The sequence below is a fragment of the Ahaetulla prasina genome, chromosome 6 (assembly GCF_028640845.1).
Source record: "Ahaetulla prasina isolate Xishuangbanna chromosome 6, ASM2864084v1, whole genome shotgun sequence".
In the NCBI taxonomy this organism is placed as follows: domain Eukaryota; kingdom Metazoa; phylum Chordata; class Lepidosauria; order Squamata; family Colubridae; genus Ahaetulla; species Ahaetulla prasina.
Genome location: NC_080544.1, coordinates 38,126,479 through 38,144,150, shown reverse-complemented (window position 1 = coordinate 38,144,150; position 17,672 = coordinate 38,126,479). Strand labels below are relative to the sequence as shown.

The 17,672-nt window shown below is 41.4% G+C and overlaps 1 protein-coding gene and 1 long non-coding RNA gene across 2 annotated transcripts in view; one reads left to right on the top strand and one right to left on the bottom strand.

The window, feature by feature from the left end:
- Nucleotides 1-3,277: 3,277 nt before the first annotated feature.
- Nucleotides 3,278-10,114, top strand: LOC131201163 (uncharacterized). The gene is made up of 3 exons (XR_009155789.1): nt 3,278-3,342; nt 8,141-8,195; nt 10,043-10,114. It is a non-coding gene; the product is annotated as an uncharacterized LOC131201163 (long non-coding RNA).
- Nucleotides 5,412-17,672, bottom strand: part of STK32C (serine/threonine kinase 32C) — a 237,067-nt gene continuing 224,806 nt past the window's right edge. Inside the window, exons 9-12 of the mRNA XM_058188833.1 lie at nt 13,964-14,089; nt 13,613-13,744; nt 9,248-9,315; nt 5,412-8,184 (exon numbers count right to left, since the gene is read on the bottom strand). Coding sequence (XP_058044816.1) covers nt 8,046-8,184; nt 9,248-9,315; nt 13,613-13,744; nt 13,964-14,089 — 465 coding nt within the window. The 3' untranslated portion in view covers nt 5,412-8,045. The remainder of the gene's footprint in view (nt 8,185-9,247; nt 9,316-13,612; nt 13,745-13,963; nt 14,090-17,672) is intronic.

Sequence of the window (17,672 nt, the reverse complement as noted above, 5' to 3'; positions counted from 1 at the left end):
TGGGAATTTTATGAAAATCTAATGAAAATATTTTTAAATAATGCTATGAATTTTTTTTTAAAAGTCAATTAAATTAAAAAAAAGGAAACTGCTTCAGTATCGGACAAAACCCCTACTGCCCACCATGAAAGCTGGAATGCCCACTAGTGGTTGACTACCACTGGTCTAGCCAGTGTTTTTCAGCCTTGGCAACTTTCAGATGTTTGGGCTTCAAATCCCAGCATTTCCCAGCCAGCCATAACAAAGGAGGGCAAGTGACAAATAGGTAATCATGATGTAATGATTTATATTTATGCCCCATTTATATTTGTGTCACAATATTGACAAATCAGTAAAGGGCAGACCCTGGGATATGATGTTATGACGCTCATTTTGTTGTAGAGAGATTGGCATAACCAGAGGGAGGAGTCAAGCAGGGAATTAATCCGGAATCTTTATGTAGGCATAAGGAAGCAAGGTCCAACATACATGTACACACACCTTGAATGCCTTACTAATCTGGCCCAAGTGCAAACTACCAATCTGAGAAGATTCCTGTGAAATAGGCATGAGCAATAAAGTAGCTAATTGAACTTTTCATGTCTGGATATGGTTGTTCATGCCTGACACATTGTTCTTGGTCGACACATTTTGACAGAATCGCAGCTTGCAGCAGATGCCATGATGCATTGATCCCTATTTATGCATACATTCCTGTTTGGAACATTGCAGAGCTTAGCAAATTATTTCATAGGAGCTCTACCCTGCCCATGCATTCCATCTAGGTGCAGCTCCCACTAATTTCTTTTAGTTTCTAAGGCAGAAGAAATCAGAAGAAACAATGAAGTCATCTTAGATCCAACAAGGTAGGTGAACAATATACTGCATACATATTCACAGATTTTGCTGATATCTAGAAATTTCTGATGACATCTTGACTTCAACCATTCCAGTGGATAAGAGGGTAGGTCTCAAAGTAATCTATTTTGAATGCCCCTTTCCAAGATCAGGTTTAATGCCTGAAGAGAACATTAGTGAGGACTGGACAGTATTAATTGGAGAACCTGTACTGGCAGCAAATTTTAAGGGTTTCTTGGGTTTACATCTGTGCCTCTTTCATATGCATGATTCTGGGCAGCTCTGGGAATTCTGGGAGTTGAAGTCTTAAAATTTCCAGGGTTGGACACCCCTGCTCTAGAAGGTTCCAAATTGGGCTGGGCTAAAAACACAACCTTTGTGAGTCTTTACACAGGCTTCTCTGAAGAAGGCATACAAAGGAGATTAAAATACATTTGCATGAATTTGCCATACTCAGCCCATCTGGTACAACTTCACACAACAAGTGGACCACTCCAGTTTAATTCCTGAAAACTAGACCAAGTGGGCAGAAGAAGCATAGAACAAGTAGGTGATACAAGATATAATTTATCACTAGGCATATAAATGTAATAGAAGATGTGAATGATAATTGGGGCAAGAACTGCTGATGGAATTGCTGGGGGGAAGTAAAGACACTTCTGGGATTACTTTTTCATGAAAAAGATGTAAATTCTCAAATCATTCCCCCCCCCGAGCAAATCAGAAGGAAGCAAATAAAAAGTGAGCCATTCTCTCTCTGATGACCCAGTTTTTCTCTATTTGATGTCTCCTTGTTCTCATAAACAGCAACATTAATTGTGATTATGTATTAATATTCCTATTTTAGAATTTGCTTGGGCCTGCACAGATGCCCAATCTTAAATCAGGCTGATGTCTTTAATCTTTAAATTCTTGATCTGGGCCTATGAAAGCCAGCATGCCCTACTGATCTGAAAGAATTCATCCAGATGGTTTGTTTGCCTTCTAATGTTAACTTGACAATTTTGATATTACTGTAGTATTCAAACTTTGAAATTGACTTTGCAAAATAATTATGTTTTTCTAATGCCTTCATAAGGGACGCGGTGGCTCTGTGGCTAAGACATGAGCTTGTCGACTGAAAGGTTGGTAGTTCAGCGGTTCGAATCCCTAGTGCCGTGTAACGGAGTGAGCTCCCGTTACTTGTCCCAACTTGTCCCGGTTTCTGCCAACCTAGCAGTTCAAAAGCACATAAAAAAATGCAAATAAAAAAATAGGGACCACCTTTGGTGGGAAGGTAACATGTGCCTTTGGCATTTAGTCATGCCGGCCACATAACCACGGAGACATCTTTGGACAGCGCTGGGTCTTCAGCTTTGAAATGGAGATGAGCACCGTCCCCTAGAGTCAGGAACGACTAGCACATATGTGCGAGGGGAACCTTTACCTTTACCTTTACCTGATGCTTTAATTGCTAACTTTTAGATATTAGACTAAGCCCACCATATTTACTTTGGCTTTTAACTTTATCAGGTCTTACATTTAAATTACTTAAAAGGTTGGTATTTTAACAAAAAAGAGACAGTTTGTTATTTTTCTTCTCTTGGGGCTTTTTGTCTGCCACCAATGCTCGCTTTATTGTGCTGTAGTCTTCGATTTTAATTTTGTTGCCTTTCATGAGATGCCTTGAGATAGTACCAAAATGATGAGATATGACTTTCTAAAAATGTCATCCATGGTTGAGAATTTTTCTTGCAATACATTCTAATACACCAAGGATACTATAGTTCTCAAATGAAATAATGTTAACAACTGCAATGCTCTAGAAAGCTACATTTCTTTATCTTATTTATGGCAATATGTTCTTTCTAAATCTCAAAATCTATTGGATACACTGACCCAAGAATACACAGCAGCTCGCAAAGTATTAAGTTAAAAAGCAGGCAGCCCTATTAAAAGCAGGCACACTTGAACTGACTTTAAGGTTACATACTAGATATTTGCGTCCCATCTTCTCTTGCTTATTAGGAAATGTTGTGGTATCATTTCATTTTAATTATTTTGAATTTGACTAGCCCAATTGCTGATAAAAAAACAGCAGAAATCCAGAGAAGACAGTAATTGCCTTTCAAACATGTGCCATCTTTCATTTCAAACTCTATACCAAACATGGCATCTAACCCCCTCTAGTGGGGAAAGAGTGCAATTTATAGGAGATTGAAACCCTGCCTTTTTTTACATCCAATACAGGTAATCCCTGGGTTTCCCATAGCGAACGTTTGAAGTTACACAATAAGCACCCCCTAGGGTTTATGAAGTCCCAAAACTATGAATCTTGCAGCACCATCAGTGATGGGATTCAGCCGTTTCTCTCCAGACCATGCGAACTGGTAGCGGCAATGGCGGGAGGCTCCGCCCACCCGACCTGATGTAACACGCACATACTGCGCATGCGCACAATAAAGTGCACATGAGCGGAGTGAGCGTGCCCGCGAACGCACTCACATTTGCAAACCGGTAGGGAAGGTAAGTGAATCCCACCACTGAGCACCATGGCAGTTGTTCACTCTTACGAGGCTATGCAACATTTGCCCTGAATGTTTCCAGCCAAAATGGAGCTTCTGAGGGGCGGATCCATTTCTCCAAATGAGCACTCCAAATGGTGTGCCCAAATGGACGCTCTATTTGGGCCTCCAGAGGCTTCGCCCAGCATGTTGCCAGCTGAAATGGAGCAGATCCGCCCCTCAGAAGCTCCATTTCGGCCGGCAACCTGCCTGGCAAGGCCTGTGGAGGCCTGAACCGAGTGTCGGAGGAGTGCATGCGGCGAAGAGGCTGGGCAGGAGACTGCTTGCTAGATCTTCACAAGGTAAATGACCTGGCATGGCAGGTTGGGGGGGGGCAAAGCAATTGTGTGGAGCATGAGGTATTTGAGTGGGTCGAGGAGGCCTTGGGTGGCCTTACGCAGGTGGCCTGTTCCATCAGTAGCCCTCCACCCATGGCCTTCCCCACCCTGAAATACCTCATGTGCACTTAACGAGCCTCATATTCAATTAGCAAATGTGTGGATGAAAGGAGTGATCCCGTTCAAGGTATGACGTTCATTCCCCCAAATCCTTGGGTTACGAATGGAATGGGAAGGCTCCATTACACTTGTAACCTGTACAGTGCAAGGGGACTGATGGCATATCGTATGTGCTCAATGTAAACATTTATTCTAGAATTGTGGCTTAGAAACCATAGCTCTCAGATTATTTCCCACAAATTTCATACATTGAAGTGAAATTAAAATACAGATTTTATTATATATAAAGTGTAAGACACGTGCTTTAAATATAAGTAAATTGTCAAAAGTATGTGTCCTAAATCTTTCCTCAATGTTTCTGTGCTAATAAGCAGAAGCAGTACAATCCTAGAAAAATAAATATGAAGGAGAGGCAATATTTTGCAAATAACTGAACTATTTTGCCCCAGGCACTAGTCCAGTTATTAAGCTACTGTTTTTCAATTTTGGCCACATAAAAAAGTGTGTGGACTGCAACTCCCAACATACACCCACCAGCACACTGACTAGGGAATTCTGGAAGTTGAAGTTCCCACACCTTCAAGTTGTCAAGACTGAGAAATATTGAACTTAGCTGAAGGAAGCTGAATTCAGTCTGAACAAGCTGAATACACCACCCTTCTGAATAAGATTTCTTAATTCCAATAAATATCAAGGTATGAAGGCACACCCTTCCAGTATGATCAAGGGCCATGTTTGGCCACAAATGTTGACAATTGACTTCCAAGTTTTAGGTTAGAAAACCCAGCCTATAATTTAGAACAGGGATGTCAAACTCACCTCTCACTGCAGCATCACATGACGTATCGGGATGTTTTTCTCCTTTGCTAAACTAGGTGTGGGCGTGGCCAATGAGTGACGCATCCGGCCTGCAGGCCAGGAGTTTGACAGCCCTGGTTTAGAAGGCTATTGCTACATTCACTATCACCATCTACCTGCTTTCCCTGACCCTGCAGCACGATAGTACCGAGTTAAATAACACAGGTTCTTTAGAGAATTAGCTTCCCACATGGTTGTAAGTACCTTCAAATATACTTTTAAGCAGGTGCCAGGAGACTTGTGATTATCAGCATCCACCTACAAGCCTATCATTCCTGAAGATAAGTTCAGAAGCATGTTCATTCCTTTCCTCTGGGAAAGGAAAGAATCGAATCCCTGGGCTGACTCAGGTTGCAGACAACAGTCCTGAGGGGAAAAGTGAATGTAGTTAAGCAAGGCCTCTTCACATCTGCAGTCCGCTAAAGAAAATGATAGAAGATAAGAGTATAGGAAGTGACTTGCAGCGGAGCATCTTTTATTGATTTCCTGAAACAGAAATGGCAAAGGAAGTTCCCTGTCTCCTAGTAGGTTTTTTTATGGTACAGAACTAGGCTATCTGAATGACTGTCCCCCATTCTTCCTGTCCACCCCACTGGGTCAAGTAGGGAGGCATTACTCAAACATTTTGTTAGACTCTGGACTGTGAAATGATCAGCCAAGTAAGTAAGTAAGTAAGTAAGTAAGTGTATGTCTGCATGGTTGCTGAAGACAAGAAAGGGAGAGACAGAAAAAGAAAAGAAAGGGAAAGCTTTGAGCCAAATTTAACCATTGTTCAGCCTTATTGGTTTCCTTAAACAGAAACACAACTCCCTGTAACAAATCAAGGCAACAAACTTTGCTAGCTCTGCATTTTATTAAATCGTGATTGTAAATCTTTTATTTTGTATCTTTAAAAAAAACAATGGACTTCCTATGAATTCATTAGCCAATAACCACACTTACTGGCTTATATCAATGCAAACATTTTAACAAGAAAGCCATTTCTTCTTAGATTCACATAGAACATTCAACACAAGGCTAACTAGACTAAACACTTTCTAAACAAATTAATTAGAGGCAAGTATTCCTTTTAAAAATGCGACATTTTAAGTCTATGATTGATTACTAGAACATGCACATGTCACCCACACTTAGGACTTGAATTCAATTTGGAGTTTTAACTCTGTAGAATCTATTGTGCTATGATGCAACTGAACAGGGATCAGTTGGCGAACCATATTGGCACTTTAGCTTTCTTGAGGCATTAGGAAACACAATGTGTGGATGGTCTGAAAAAAGACTGGATCCAGGCTTGTCTGAACGTGGTTATAATCCTGTATGAAATTATAATTCTTAGTGTTAGGATTCTGTATCCCATGGGGACAATAACTACATTGGGCTGCATGTGGTTCTGTACTCACTACTAGACCTTACTCGTGAGTGCAGGGAAGTGGTGGTATTCTTTTTCCCAACACTTAAAAGGCTTCTGACTTTTTGAACATGTTGGCATGCTTGCAGCTCTGCTTGTAACATTAGAGGTTGTGACACTATGATAAAACGATGGTGGAATAGCATAATCTAAATATCTGGACTATAAACCTCTTTGAGAGTTTCTCCCTTTGAAATCAAGTGTTGAAATCAAGTGAAGTTTTAATCATAGTACTAACACAATAACATTTACCATTCAACTGTAAATTGGATGTGCCATTTACCTGGCTATAATCTACAAATAGTGGCACTGAGAATAAAGCTTTGGTTTCTTTGTATATCTACACAAGCAAACTTGATTTTTCTTCCCTTTCTAATGATTCGTTTAAAATATTGGTTGTGAACAATTTTTGTTTCTTACTAACTTCCACATAAAACTGTGGAAAATTAAGCATGTGTTCACTGTAGAATCCATATAAAAAGATTATATCTCTGTTGTGTTGTTTGTTGACTTGACTGGATAATGAGTTGGTCAGAATTCCATCTTAATGGCAGAGAAATTTAAAAAAAAAAACCTTGTTGCAGAGAAAATTGTAGCTTCAGAAGTAAGGCTGTAAGGATTCCTGTTTCCAAAAACTCTAGTCCAATGCTAGCAAATCGGTTTCAATAAGACAAGGCAGGTGGGTGGGAAAGGTATCAACATTAAAAGCATGCAAAGTTCACTTTCTTTCAAGAAAACACAACTGAGATACAAACAGGACAATCTCTTCGACGCTTGAACAAAACCGGAGTGAAAAGAGTTACAAGATTTATGTACAACATATACCCTAATGTCAAGGATTCCTAGAGTTTTAAGAATAAAGCCACACTATAGTAAGAAAAAGCGTCAAGGCAATCCTATTATTTTTATTTGGGGTAAATCCACTACATTCAGTGGATGTTATAAATATGTGTAAGATAGCAGCCTTGGTATAAGAAAGAGGGAGAAGTGACTTTTGAAACAGTGAAAAAGGCAGTATCCACAGCTGGAACCAGCATCAAAATTTTCCAGTTTTTGTAAGAAGTTAAGACGGGTACCAATGATATATTTAAAGCACACTTTCAACAGGATAAAGAATTGCATTATATGTTACTTCTTCCATCATTAGGGCATCTCAATCAAACCATGCTAATATCCTGCTCCTTTACAGGAGTGAAGAAAATGCTAATCTCAGTTCAGGTGCTTGTAAGCATACAACATTCCTTGAAAGTCAAGGACGGCTTTGTGAAAAGATGCAGTGGTTTGACAAAATTAAAATTACCTTGCACTGCACCATTTTAAAAAACCAGCTGTAAAATTCAGGGCAGTTGGCCCTACATGGGTAGATTCCAAAGCACTTGTTAAATCAGAGATTAAACTTATTAAAAACCACATGAAGCCAAGGGCATCAGTTGAGCCCGGGCCCAGCGGGTAACTCTGTAACTGCTGTGCTCTGTAAGAATCCTCAAATGCTCTGAAAATATCAAGGGACAATTTTGCATACTCTGGCTGTAAGGACAATAGTGATGGAGCATTTTCAATTGCCTTGGCAATCTTTTCTAGCCCTCCCACCTTGCCTGCTTTCATTCTGCATGTTCTTGGATATATGTTACATTCTTGTCCCTGAAATATGCTTCAGATTGCGATCTGTCACCTATCAAAAGAAACGTACAAAGAAAGAAATGGAACAATTGTGTTGAGGTGTTGCATAGTAGCAAAGTCTCTGGTAACAGGAGATCTTTTTTCAATCCATGAGTTCTGTAAGAACTATTTGCTTTTTCTGTGGCTCTACAGTGTTGGTTTGTGTGACTCTTCTTTTTTTTTTTTTCCCATCCACAAACGTACCTGCTATACTGTCACCTGCAACCTGAGAATGTTTTATGTAAGAGGCACACAAGCTTCTGGCCCCTTCGCCCCATCATCCTAGCTGCTTCCTGTAGAGGAACATACTGAGCTACACATGTTTATGTTGGAATGTTCAGATTCTGTTTCAGTCTCTGTCTCATCGGTGGTTTCAGGAGGAGAAAGGGACTCATTCATCTGATCCTGGCTCTTCTTCAACCTATACAGAAGGTAAAGTTAGTTATGTATACGGCAAAGCAAGTGATCATAAAAGCATTGTTCTGAGAAGAAATATTTGATGGCAATTAGGGTTCAGATAGGGACACGGTGGCTTAGTGGGTAAGACGCTGAGCTTGTCAATCGAATTCAGCGGTTCGAATCCCTAGTGCTGCGTAATGGGGTGACAGGGTCCCATTACTTGTCCCAGCTTCTGCCAACATAGCAGTTCGAAAGCATGTAAAAAATGCAAGTAGAAAAAATAGGGACCACCTTTGGTGGGAAGGTAAGAGCTTTACCTTCCCACCCTGCTGGCCACATGACCACGGAGACGTCTTCTGACAACGCTGGCTCTTTGGCTTTGGAACGGAGATTTCCGTCTCCTAGAGTCGGGAACGACTAGCACGTATGTGCGAGGGGAACCTTTACCTTTACCTTTAGGATTCAGATAGGCTTGTAGAACTGTGCCTAAGGTGCCTTATCACTTCATTCTCTACACACTCCCTGGATATGCATTTCTGTCCCCTGCATATCTTTTCTTTCAAAGGTTCCCTAGAAGACTGCATTCTCCATATTTACTTGCCTGGGCAATCCTAAAGCTACTCTGAGCAGTCTCATCAAATGAAGTGGGGCAAGTGAACGTTAAGACCAGGAACACCTAAATAATAGCATTCCCGTTATTGTACAAAAACACCTAAGTTTATCTGGTGCCATCTTTATTATTCTTTTGTTGCCAACTAAGACTTATATGTCATCTTCAAATTAATGTGTATCTTATATGCCATGTTTTTCAACCTTGGCGGCTTGAAGTTCACATATCTTCAAGCTGCCATGATTGAGAAACACTGCTTAAATGTGTCAGATGTCTCAGATTATAACCTACAATCTCTATCACTCAATGATCAGAAGGTTCTCTCCAACTTTAGATATACAGTAGGATTTTGGTGAGACATAAAAGAACTGTAAATAGGAGTTTTTTTCTCCAAAAATTGTAATTGTAATTATCCAGCCAAACCAGCCATCTTTTCCACCCTCACCTCCCTTTTAAAAACAAATTTCAGACTCACTTTTCTCTGTTAAAAATGACAAAATCTTGCTGAATTGCTTCAAGGCATTCCTGCAAGTAATCATTTTCCTATAAAAAGAGAAATATTACATTATACTTCCTTGTCTAAATTGCCGTGAATTAAAAACAGAACTAAAATCAATAACAACATCCATCTTTGTGTCACTCAGAATTGTGACACTGTATGCTTTTCTTTTTTCCTATTAGTCAGTTATTCTGGAACTTTATTTTGCTTAATAAAACAGTCTGATATGATATAATTATTAACATGTCAGCCAATAAATTAGGAGATGAATTAAAATCCACGTTCAGTCATAGCTCATTAGACAGAAGTAAACCAGTAGCCATCTATCCACCTACCCTTTTTGTCAGGTGTAAGCAACCAGAACAACTCTGAGATTTTGTCAAATAGATTTCTTTATTGCTGATCTCCAGTTTACAAAAATCTCACCAAATTCTCTGTTTTTCCCTTAAAAACAGCAGATACAAACCTAAAGGGATGACCTCAAATGCTTCCTCCCCCAAATGGATCCTAAGCTGGGATGTCTTTTGACACTCCCGCCCCCAAATTGGGGCCTCCAATAGAAGATGATCAGGCTGAGCCTAAGGGAGGTGCTAAGCAGGTCCCTAAGAGATCTAAGTCCAACCCACCTTGAATTACATTGATTCTTATCTACCACCAGTTTCCTTTGACTGTTAGTAGTTCAGATTCTTGTAGAGCGTGTTAGCATGCAATAATCCTATTTGAACCACCTTGACTTTTGGTTTCCTGCATTTGACACCTTCTCTCTTTCAGCCGGTGGTTTCTCTTCCCTCCTCCAAGATGGAGATGCGATGCAGATGACCTACAGATGACCGACATCTTAGGTGTTTGGCCATCTTGAAAACTCCAACATAGAGAGGATGCATTATGTAATCCACTCAAAAGATGGAGGAGTTTTTCTGAACAGTTCCTCCCACTCTGAGTTTTGGGCAACCCACACGTTGTGATGTTTCAACAAGGTGGCTAAAGTAGAATTATTCTGCTGGGCTGCTGGAACTTAAGTAATAATAATAATAATAATAATAATATTTTAATTTTTATACCGCCCTTCTCCCGAAGGACTCAGGGCGGTTAATAGCCAGATAAAATCACAATAACATACAATACAATAAAACCAAAAGTAAAAAACTTATTCAATCTAGGCAATAATTTAAAATTAGAATACATAAAATAAAACCCCATTTAAAATCCTGTTAAAAAACCATTTTTATGCCAGTCCTGCACGGAAGAATAAATACATCTTCAGCTCGCGGCGAAAGGTCGGGAGGTCGGGAAATTGACGAAGTCCTGGAGGAAGGTTGTTCCAGAGGGTAGGTGCTCCCACTGAGAAGGCTCTCCCCCTGGGGGTCGCCAGCCGACATTGTTTGGCTGATGGCACCCTGAGGAGACCCTCTCTATGGGAGCGCACCGGTCGATGGGAGGCAAGTGGTAGCAGAAGGCGGTCCCGTAAGTATCCCGGTCCTAAGCCATGGAGCACTTTAAAGGTGATAATCAACACCTTGAAGTGCACCCGGAAGACCACAGGCAGCCAGTGCAGCTTGCGCAGGATAGGTGTTATATGGGAGCCACGAAGGGCTCCCTCTATCACCCGCGCAGCTGCATTCTGGACCAACTGGAGCTTCCAGGTGCCCTTCAAGGGAAGCCCCATGTAGAGAGCATTGCAGTAGTCCAGGCGAGACATGACGAGGGCATGAGTGACTGTGCACAGGGAATCCCGGTCTAGAAAGGGGCGCAACTGGCGAACCAGGCGCACCTGGTAAAAAGCCCTCCTGAAGACGGTCGCCAGCTGTTCTTCAAAGGACAACCGCCCATCCAGGAGAATGCCTAGATTGCGCACCCTCTCTATTGGGGCCAATGATTCGCCCCCAACAGTCAGCCGCGGTTGCAGCTGACTGTACCGGGATGCCAGCATCCACAGCCACTCAGTCTTGGAGGGGTTGAGTTTGAGCCTGTTTCTCCCCATCCAGACCCACACGGCCTCCAGACACCGAGACAACACTTCAACAGCTTCATTGGGGTGGTCTGGGGTGGAAATGTACAGCTGAGTGTCATCAGCGTACAGTTGGTATCTCACCCCAAAACCACTGATGACCTCACCTGACCTGGTGTAGATTGTACAATTTTCTTCCTTGTTATAGGGGAACTGTTCTGGTTGTACAGTTGGTTTTACAGGATATTTAATGGTTGTTTTATGGGACTGATTGTGGGGGAGGCTGATGCAAATGTTTTATGGATATTTATTGTGAATTGGCCAGTGTTATGTTCAACTGTGATTGAACATAAATACTGTAACCAACCAACCAATCCCTGGCAATAAGAGAGAAGCCAAAAACAACAAGAGTAGTCAAGAAGGATGGTGTGCAGCATTTCAGATCTACCCTACAGAAGATGCTTCAGAACCTGAAGAAATAGAACTGTAGTATCGTTCTACACTGCCTTGAAGGAACTCCTCAGCTAGTGGCCTATTGCAACTGAAGATGGCAAAAACTGGTAAGAATCCAGGTGTAAGGACCTGCCCCAGCTGGTCCCTAAAGAAAGGAAGACTCTTGAATCCATTAAGTTGAAACATAAGAACTGTTACTGAGAGAAAGTGATTGCAGGAAAGCAAGGCAGAATCTGAAACTCTTTCATGTCCCCAAGCCCAACCCCCCTGACTAGTCCACCAGCAGCCAATGTGATGTTGCAAGGTTGTTTTGAGAACACTTGAGGTGCTAGGCAGATAACATGACGGCCTTGAAACCAGGCTGGAACCAGCTGGGAGGAAGTCCACTCATCTCCGAAGACAATCCCCCTCCCTAATTCCCAAGCAAAAAACAATTGCTACCAACCTGCCTCTCATTGAGGACCTGCATACTGCATGAGTCAAAAAGAGGGCTGTGAAAAAATTTCAGACTCCTCACATCCTGGACATAAACTGTTTCAACTCCTACCCTCAAAATGACACTATAGAGCACTGCACACCAGAACTAGACACAAGAACATTTTTTTCCCCGAATGCCATCACTCTGCTAAAGAAATAATTCCCTCAACACTGTCAAACTATTTACTAAGTCTGCACTATTATTAATCTTCTCATCGTTCCCATCACCCATCTCCTTCCACTTATGACTGTATGACTGTAACTTTGTTGCTCGTATCCTTATGATTTATATTGATATTGTTTCCTGATTGCTTATTTGTACCCTATGACTAACAATAAGTGTTGTACCTTATGATTCTTGATGAACGTATCTTTTCTTTTATGCACCAAGAAAAATTCCTTGTGTATCCAATCACACTTAGCCAATAAAAATTCTATTCTATTCTATTCTGTTTTGTTCTGTTCTGTTCTGTTATACCAAAAGCATGTGAAAATGACAGCAAGCCTCATTACACTTACACACAAACACACACACATACACACACACCCTGGGCCTTTCAACAGAATGGCAGAATGGTGGGCCTGACATCAGGCAAAAGAAACAACAATCCCAGGATACATTACAGCTACTTTATGGAGTTGCAAACGGGCTACAAATGTGCTCCTGCACATTATGAAATTAAATCCAATGCACCACATAGCCCTAGCACTGAATAGGGACATCAGGACTTTATCTGCTTTATTTTTTGCTTCACAAAATAGATTTCCAGTTTAGCTGATCTGAGACTGTGGGGGTTTTTTTTCCCCATGGAACAGCTGGACATAAATTTGCTAATTTGTTTAGAAATACAGCAGGAGGGATTATTTACTTTCAAAAAGTGAATTATTGCTGTGGAAAGAGAAAAAGCTCTACATTCTTAAAAGCCAGTCAGATTTAACTGAAGCTAGATGACTGACAATCTAACATCATTTTTTTTTTTTTGCTAGCTTTCAGCCCGTAATGAATCTACTGGGATTAAAAGACTGAATACACTCTTGGCAGCATCTATGGAAGGCTCTTTTACACCTGTTAATACTAAGAACAGGTGTTTTTTTGAAAAGCACTAAAAGTGAGAAGTCTGACTAGTTTTGACCTAATTCCAATTAGAATATGTTCCCTGGCAAACCTGATCACTACAACAGGATGCTATCCATATGCCACTGCTTATATACACTCTTTCTTCTTACCAACTTCTGCTAGATTTTGTCTACCTCTGACTTCAAACAAACAGCATCTCTTTCTTTTTTTATTTTAGCATTGTTTCCTCTAATCAACCATAATGGACAGATAGTGATGAGCAGATCAGTCGGTTTCTAGAAACTGTTGGTCTGCTCAGTTACCCACGTTTCTTATTTCTGCTCCTGCAATCAGAGGACACTCAAAAGATTTCAATTTCCTTTGGCAACGGCGAGGGAACACTTACAGACTGTGAGCTGTCCTTGCTGTTGTCCCTGGATTTGTTCTTTGCAAGCCTCTTCTTTTTCTTGTGCAGGGGCCTTGACTCCAGAATCATCTCCTCCAGCTCAAAAGTGGGGTCGCAGTGCAGACGGCCTTTCTGTGAAAAACCAGACAGAGAGGCTGCCTTGTGAATAGCAAATGGAAAATGCAAGCAATATTCTGAGCCCAAGTTTTTTGTTAGCCATGGGGACAAGATATGTGTGTGCGAGGGTGAGGGCCGGGGGGAGGAATATAACCCTTGGCTTTATATTACTGCCTCCTTCAAGAGTATCAGAGACCCACAATAGAAACGAACATACTCATCCCTTCAACTTACGTTAGGAACAAAGCCAGGCTCTACTTTCTTCTCGCAAATTTCATCCCAGTCCACGTTAGATAAGTAGGAGGAAGTCTGAATGTTGGCTAGACTAGAAAAACGATGCTCAGGATTGACTGTCAAAAGCTGAAAATGGAAATCAGAGAGGAGAGGCGAATTTATTTAGGGTGAAACCGGGCAGCTGGGAAAAAAAAATCTGACCTGTTTTACAGGTAGTTCTCGACTTACAACCGTTCGTTTAGTGAACATCTGAAGTTACAATAGCATTGAAATAGTGACTTATGAGCGTCTTCACACTTATGACTGTCGCACCATCCCCACGGCCATGTGATCAAAATTTGGGCGTCTGGCAACCAGCAGGTATTTACAATGGTTGCAGTATCCTGAGGTCATATGATCACCATCTATGATCTTTCCAGCTCAGCTAAGCAAAATCAATGAGGAAAACTAGATTCGCTTAACAACTGCAGTGATTTGCTTACAACTATAAAATCTTTGCTGCAGGGATTTGCTTACAACTATAAAAAAAGGTGATAAAAATCAGACGCAACTCACTTAATAACCAGCTTAGAAACAGAAATTCTGGTTCCAATTGAGGTTGCAGGTTGAAGACTACCTTCACCTCTCCACATAGGAGTGTATAAAGAGAAATCTGCTTCTTTTTTGTTAATTTGTTTTGTTAATTTTTCTTAATTTGTTTTCCATTCCACAAAATAGCTAAATCTGACTTAGTTTTATCCCCCATTTTTTAATGAAAGACCCATTCAGTTTTCTGCAGGCTACTGTTAACAAACTTATTTATCTCATTTTAGATGCCCAGGGATATTTGGATGCAGAGGCAGTAGTAGTAGTACTACTACTACTTGAGTAGTAAAATGCAGCCCCTCTGACTGAGCTACAGTCATGGATCCTACAGTATTTGAGTCGCTGTTTAACAAAGAACATAAGGGAAGCACCAATTCTTCACTGCAGTAGTTGACATGCCTTCCATAGCAATAGCACTTAGACTTATATACCGCTTTACAGTGCTTTACAGCCCTCTCTAAGCGTTTTACAGAGTCAGCATATTGCCCCCAACAATTTGGGACCTCATTTTTCTGACCTCGGAAGGATGGAAGGCTGAGTCAACCTTGAGCCTGGTGAGATCTGAACTGCCAAATTGCAGGCAGCCAGCAGAAGTAGCCTGCAGTACTGCACTCTAACCACTGCGCCACCATGGCTGACTGACAAAGTGAAATGGCTGCACACAATTAAATGACCTTTCTTTAATCTACATTTTGGAAAAACGGACAAGAACAAAGTCTCCTAGTTGCATCAGTTCAGAGGTTCTATTTTTTTTTCTGTGACTGGGAATAACATCACACTCCCGTACTGATGCTCATCTAATTCAAATATGAATGAAACTTCTCCTCATCTCAACAATTTATTCCTCATTTGGGTTATCCACAAATACTCATCTTCAGGAAGTTTTGTGCCTTCCACTGCTTATTACTTTCCATAGACAATATTTGTTTGGATGCTATCTTCCTCCATTAATCCAGCAGAGGGAGTATTCTTGTTGAGTAAATTCTCCATAACACAATCCTACTTTAAAATTACACACACTGTTCATTTGAGACAGATTTATATTGGAGCACTTGATTCTTGTCACTGTTGTACATATGTATGCATTCCCTTTTGTTTTTTACAAGATACTCGTCTTTTAAAAACATTCAACCATTACAGGTATCAGTGACATTTTACATTTTTTCCCCCTATAGTTATTGAAGAAGGCTGGCAAAGAATTTGAAGGAACGTTTTGTAATGGATTTGAAGGGTGCTTGGCACAGCATGTTGGCATGAGGGAATCTCCCCTCATTGAAAATGGTCAGACTGTTATGTCCTCCAGAAAGCTCATCATAAACTTTTTGGGACCTTCCAAAGCATGCACAAGCATCTTTCCACTGGACTATGGATGAAGTGAAGGGACTTTGCAGGCAGGAAAAATCTGGGGAAACCCCCAAAACCAGCTGGAATAAAGAGAGGAGCTTTGCTCAGTCCAATATATTCTGCAAATCATTCCATTGCACAAATCTGGCATTCCATATCCCATGGCCTCTATATACTCAGTTTCCAGTGGGCTGAATTTGGATGCTCTCAGTACTTTTGTTTCTCACTTTTATCTTTTAAAGATTATTTGTACTTTTGCTAGTGTTCCCTCAAGCATGCTGATCACTTCCTCTTCCTTCTCAAAAGTCCTACATTAGAGACAGTCCTGGCAAAAATCATCTAAGTTGGCTGACAGTGGAAATTACACATGTATCACACTATCAGGCTTCCAGAAATTGACACTCAAGTCTCAAGTGATACCAATCATTAGCACAATTAGCTAATGTTTCATACACAGGAGACACTTGCTTTTATAAAGATGTCTGGCACATCCAGTCTGATACACAGATGACCCTCGATTATTCACAGTTTGAACTTCCATGGAGGGCTATTACCATCCAAACACAACTTCAGCCTCCTACAGACATTCCCCTTCGACACGGGAATGCTAGAGGAAGGAGAAATTGGACTGCGAGACACATCCCACCCGTTTCACACATTTTTTTTTGTCTTTTGAATGCCTATAGGGGGTATCGCAATCTGAAAAAAAGATAATATGAAAATAATTCCTTATTAATCAAGCTAGCAGAAAGCCCTATAACTGCCTGTAAGGTATTTACTGGCAATTAAAGGTATAGCCCAAGTGTCTGCAATCCGCAGTCTGGAGCCACATGCGGCTCTTTTGTCCTCCTGCTGTGGCTCCCTATTGGCTGAACCCACCACTGGCTGGCCAAACTCCTCACTCTCCCCTTCCAGTCACTCCTCGCCAGGCCTGAGACAGGGGTGAAATCTAATTTTTTTTTTGCTACTGGTTCTGTGGGCGTGGCTTGGTGGGGCGTGGCTTGGTGGGGGGTTTATGTGACTGGGTGGGCATGGCTATGTGACTGGGGGATCAAACAACAGAAACTCACTAGCAATGTCCTGCTGGAGCAGGGTTGGACTAGATGACCTCCAGGTCCCTTCAAGCCCTGGATTATCCTCTGAAGCTGCATCTAGTGCCAGGTTTGTACTCCTTCCTTCCTTCCTTCCTTCCTTCCTTCCTTCCTTCCTTCCTTCCTTCCTTCCTTCCTTCCTTCCTTCCTTGCCTCCTTTCTTTTTCTCTCTCTCTCTCTCTCAAAAACGAACCCCCCTACACACACCTCGTTTTCCCTTCCAGCAGGTTTGCTAGGCAAACCAAAAAACCGGGTGGGGGAAGAGTCTGTTTTTCCTCCCAGCAGGCTTCAGGGAAACTTCAGGGAAGCCTGCTGGGAGGAAAAACACCGGGAGCCACAAAACCTGGGTAGGCGTGGCTAAGGGGTGTCATGTGAGTGATGGGTGAGTGATGTCGAGTTGGCCATGCCCACCCAGGTGTTGTGGCTCCCGGTGTTTTCTTTTCTGTGGGAAACAGGTCCAAATGGCTCTTTGAGTGTTTAAGGTTGCAGACCCCTGGTATAGCCATTGCATAGCTTTAACGATAAAATTACATGCTGCATTACATGTAAAGAAAATATGTTTTCCTCTCAGACAATGCACTTACATCTACCCAATGAAAATAGCAATAGTAACAAGACATAATCTTATATACCAATTTACAGTGCTTTAGAGCCCTCCCTAAACAGTTTACAAATATCAGCACATTGCC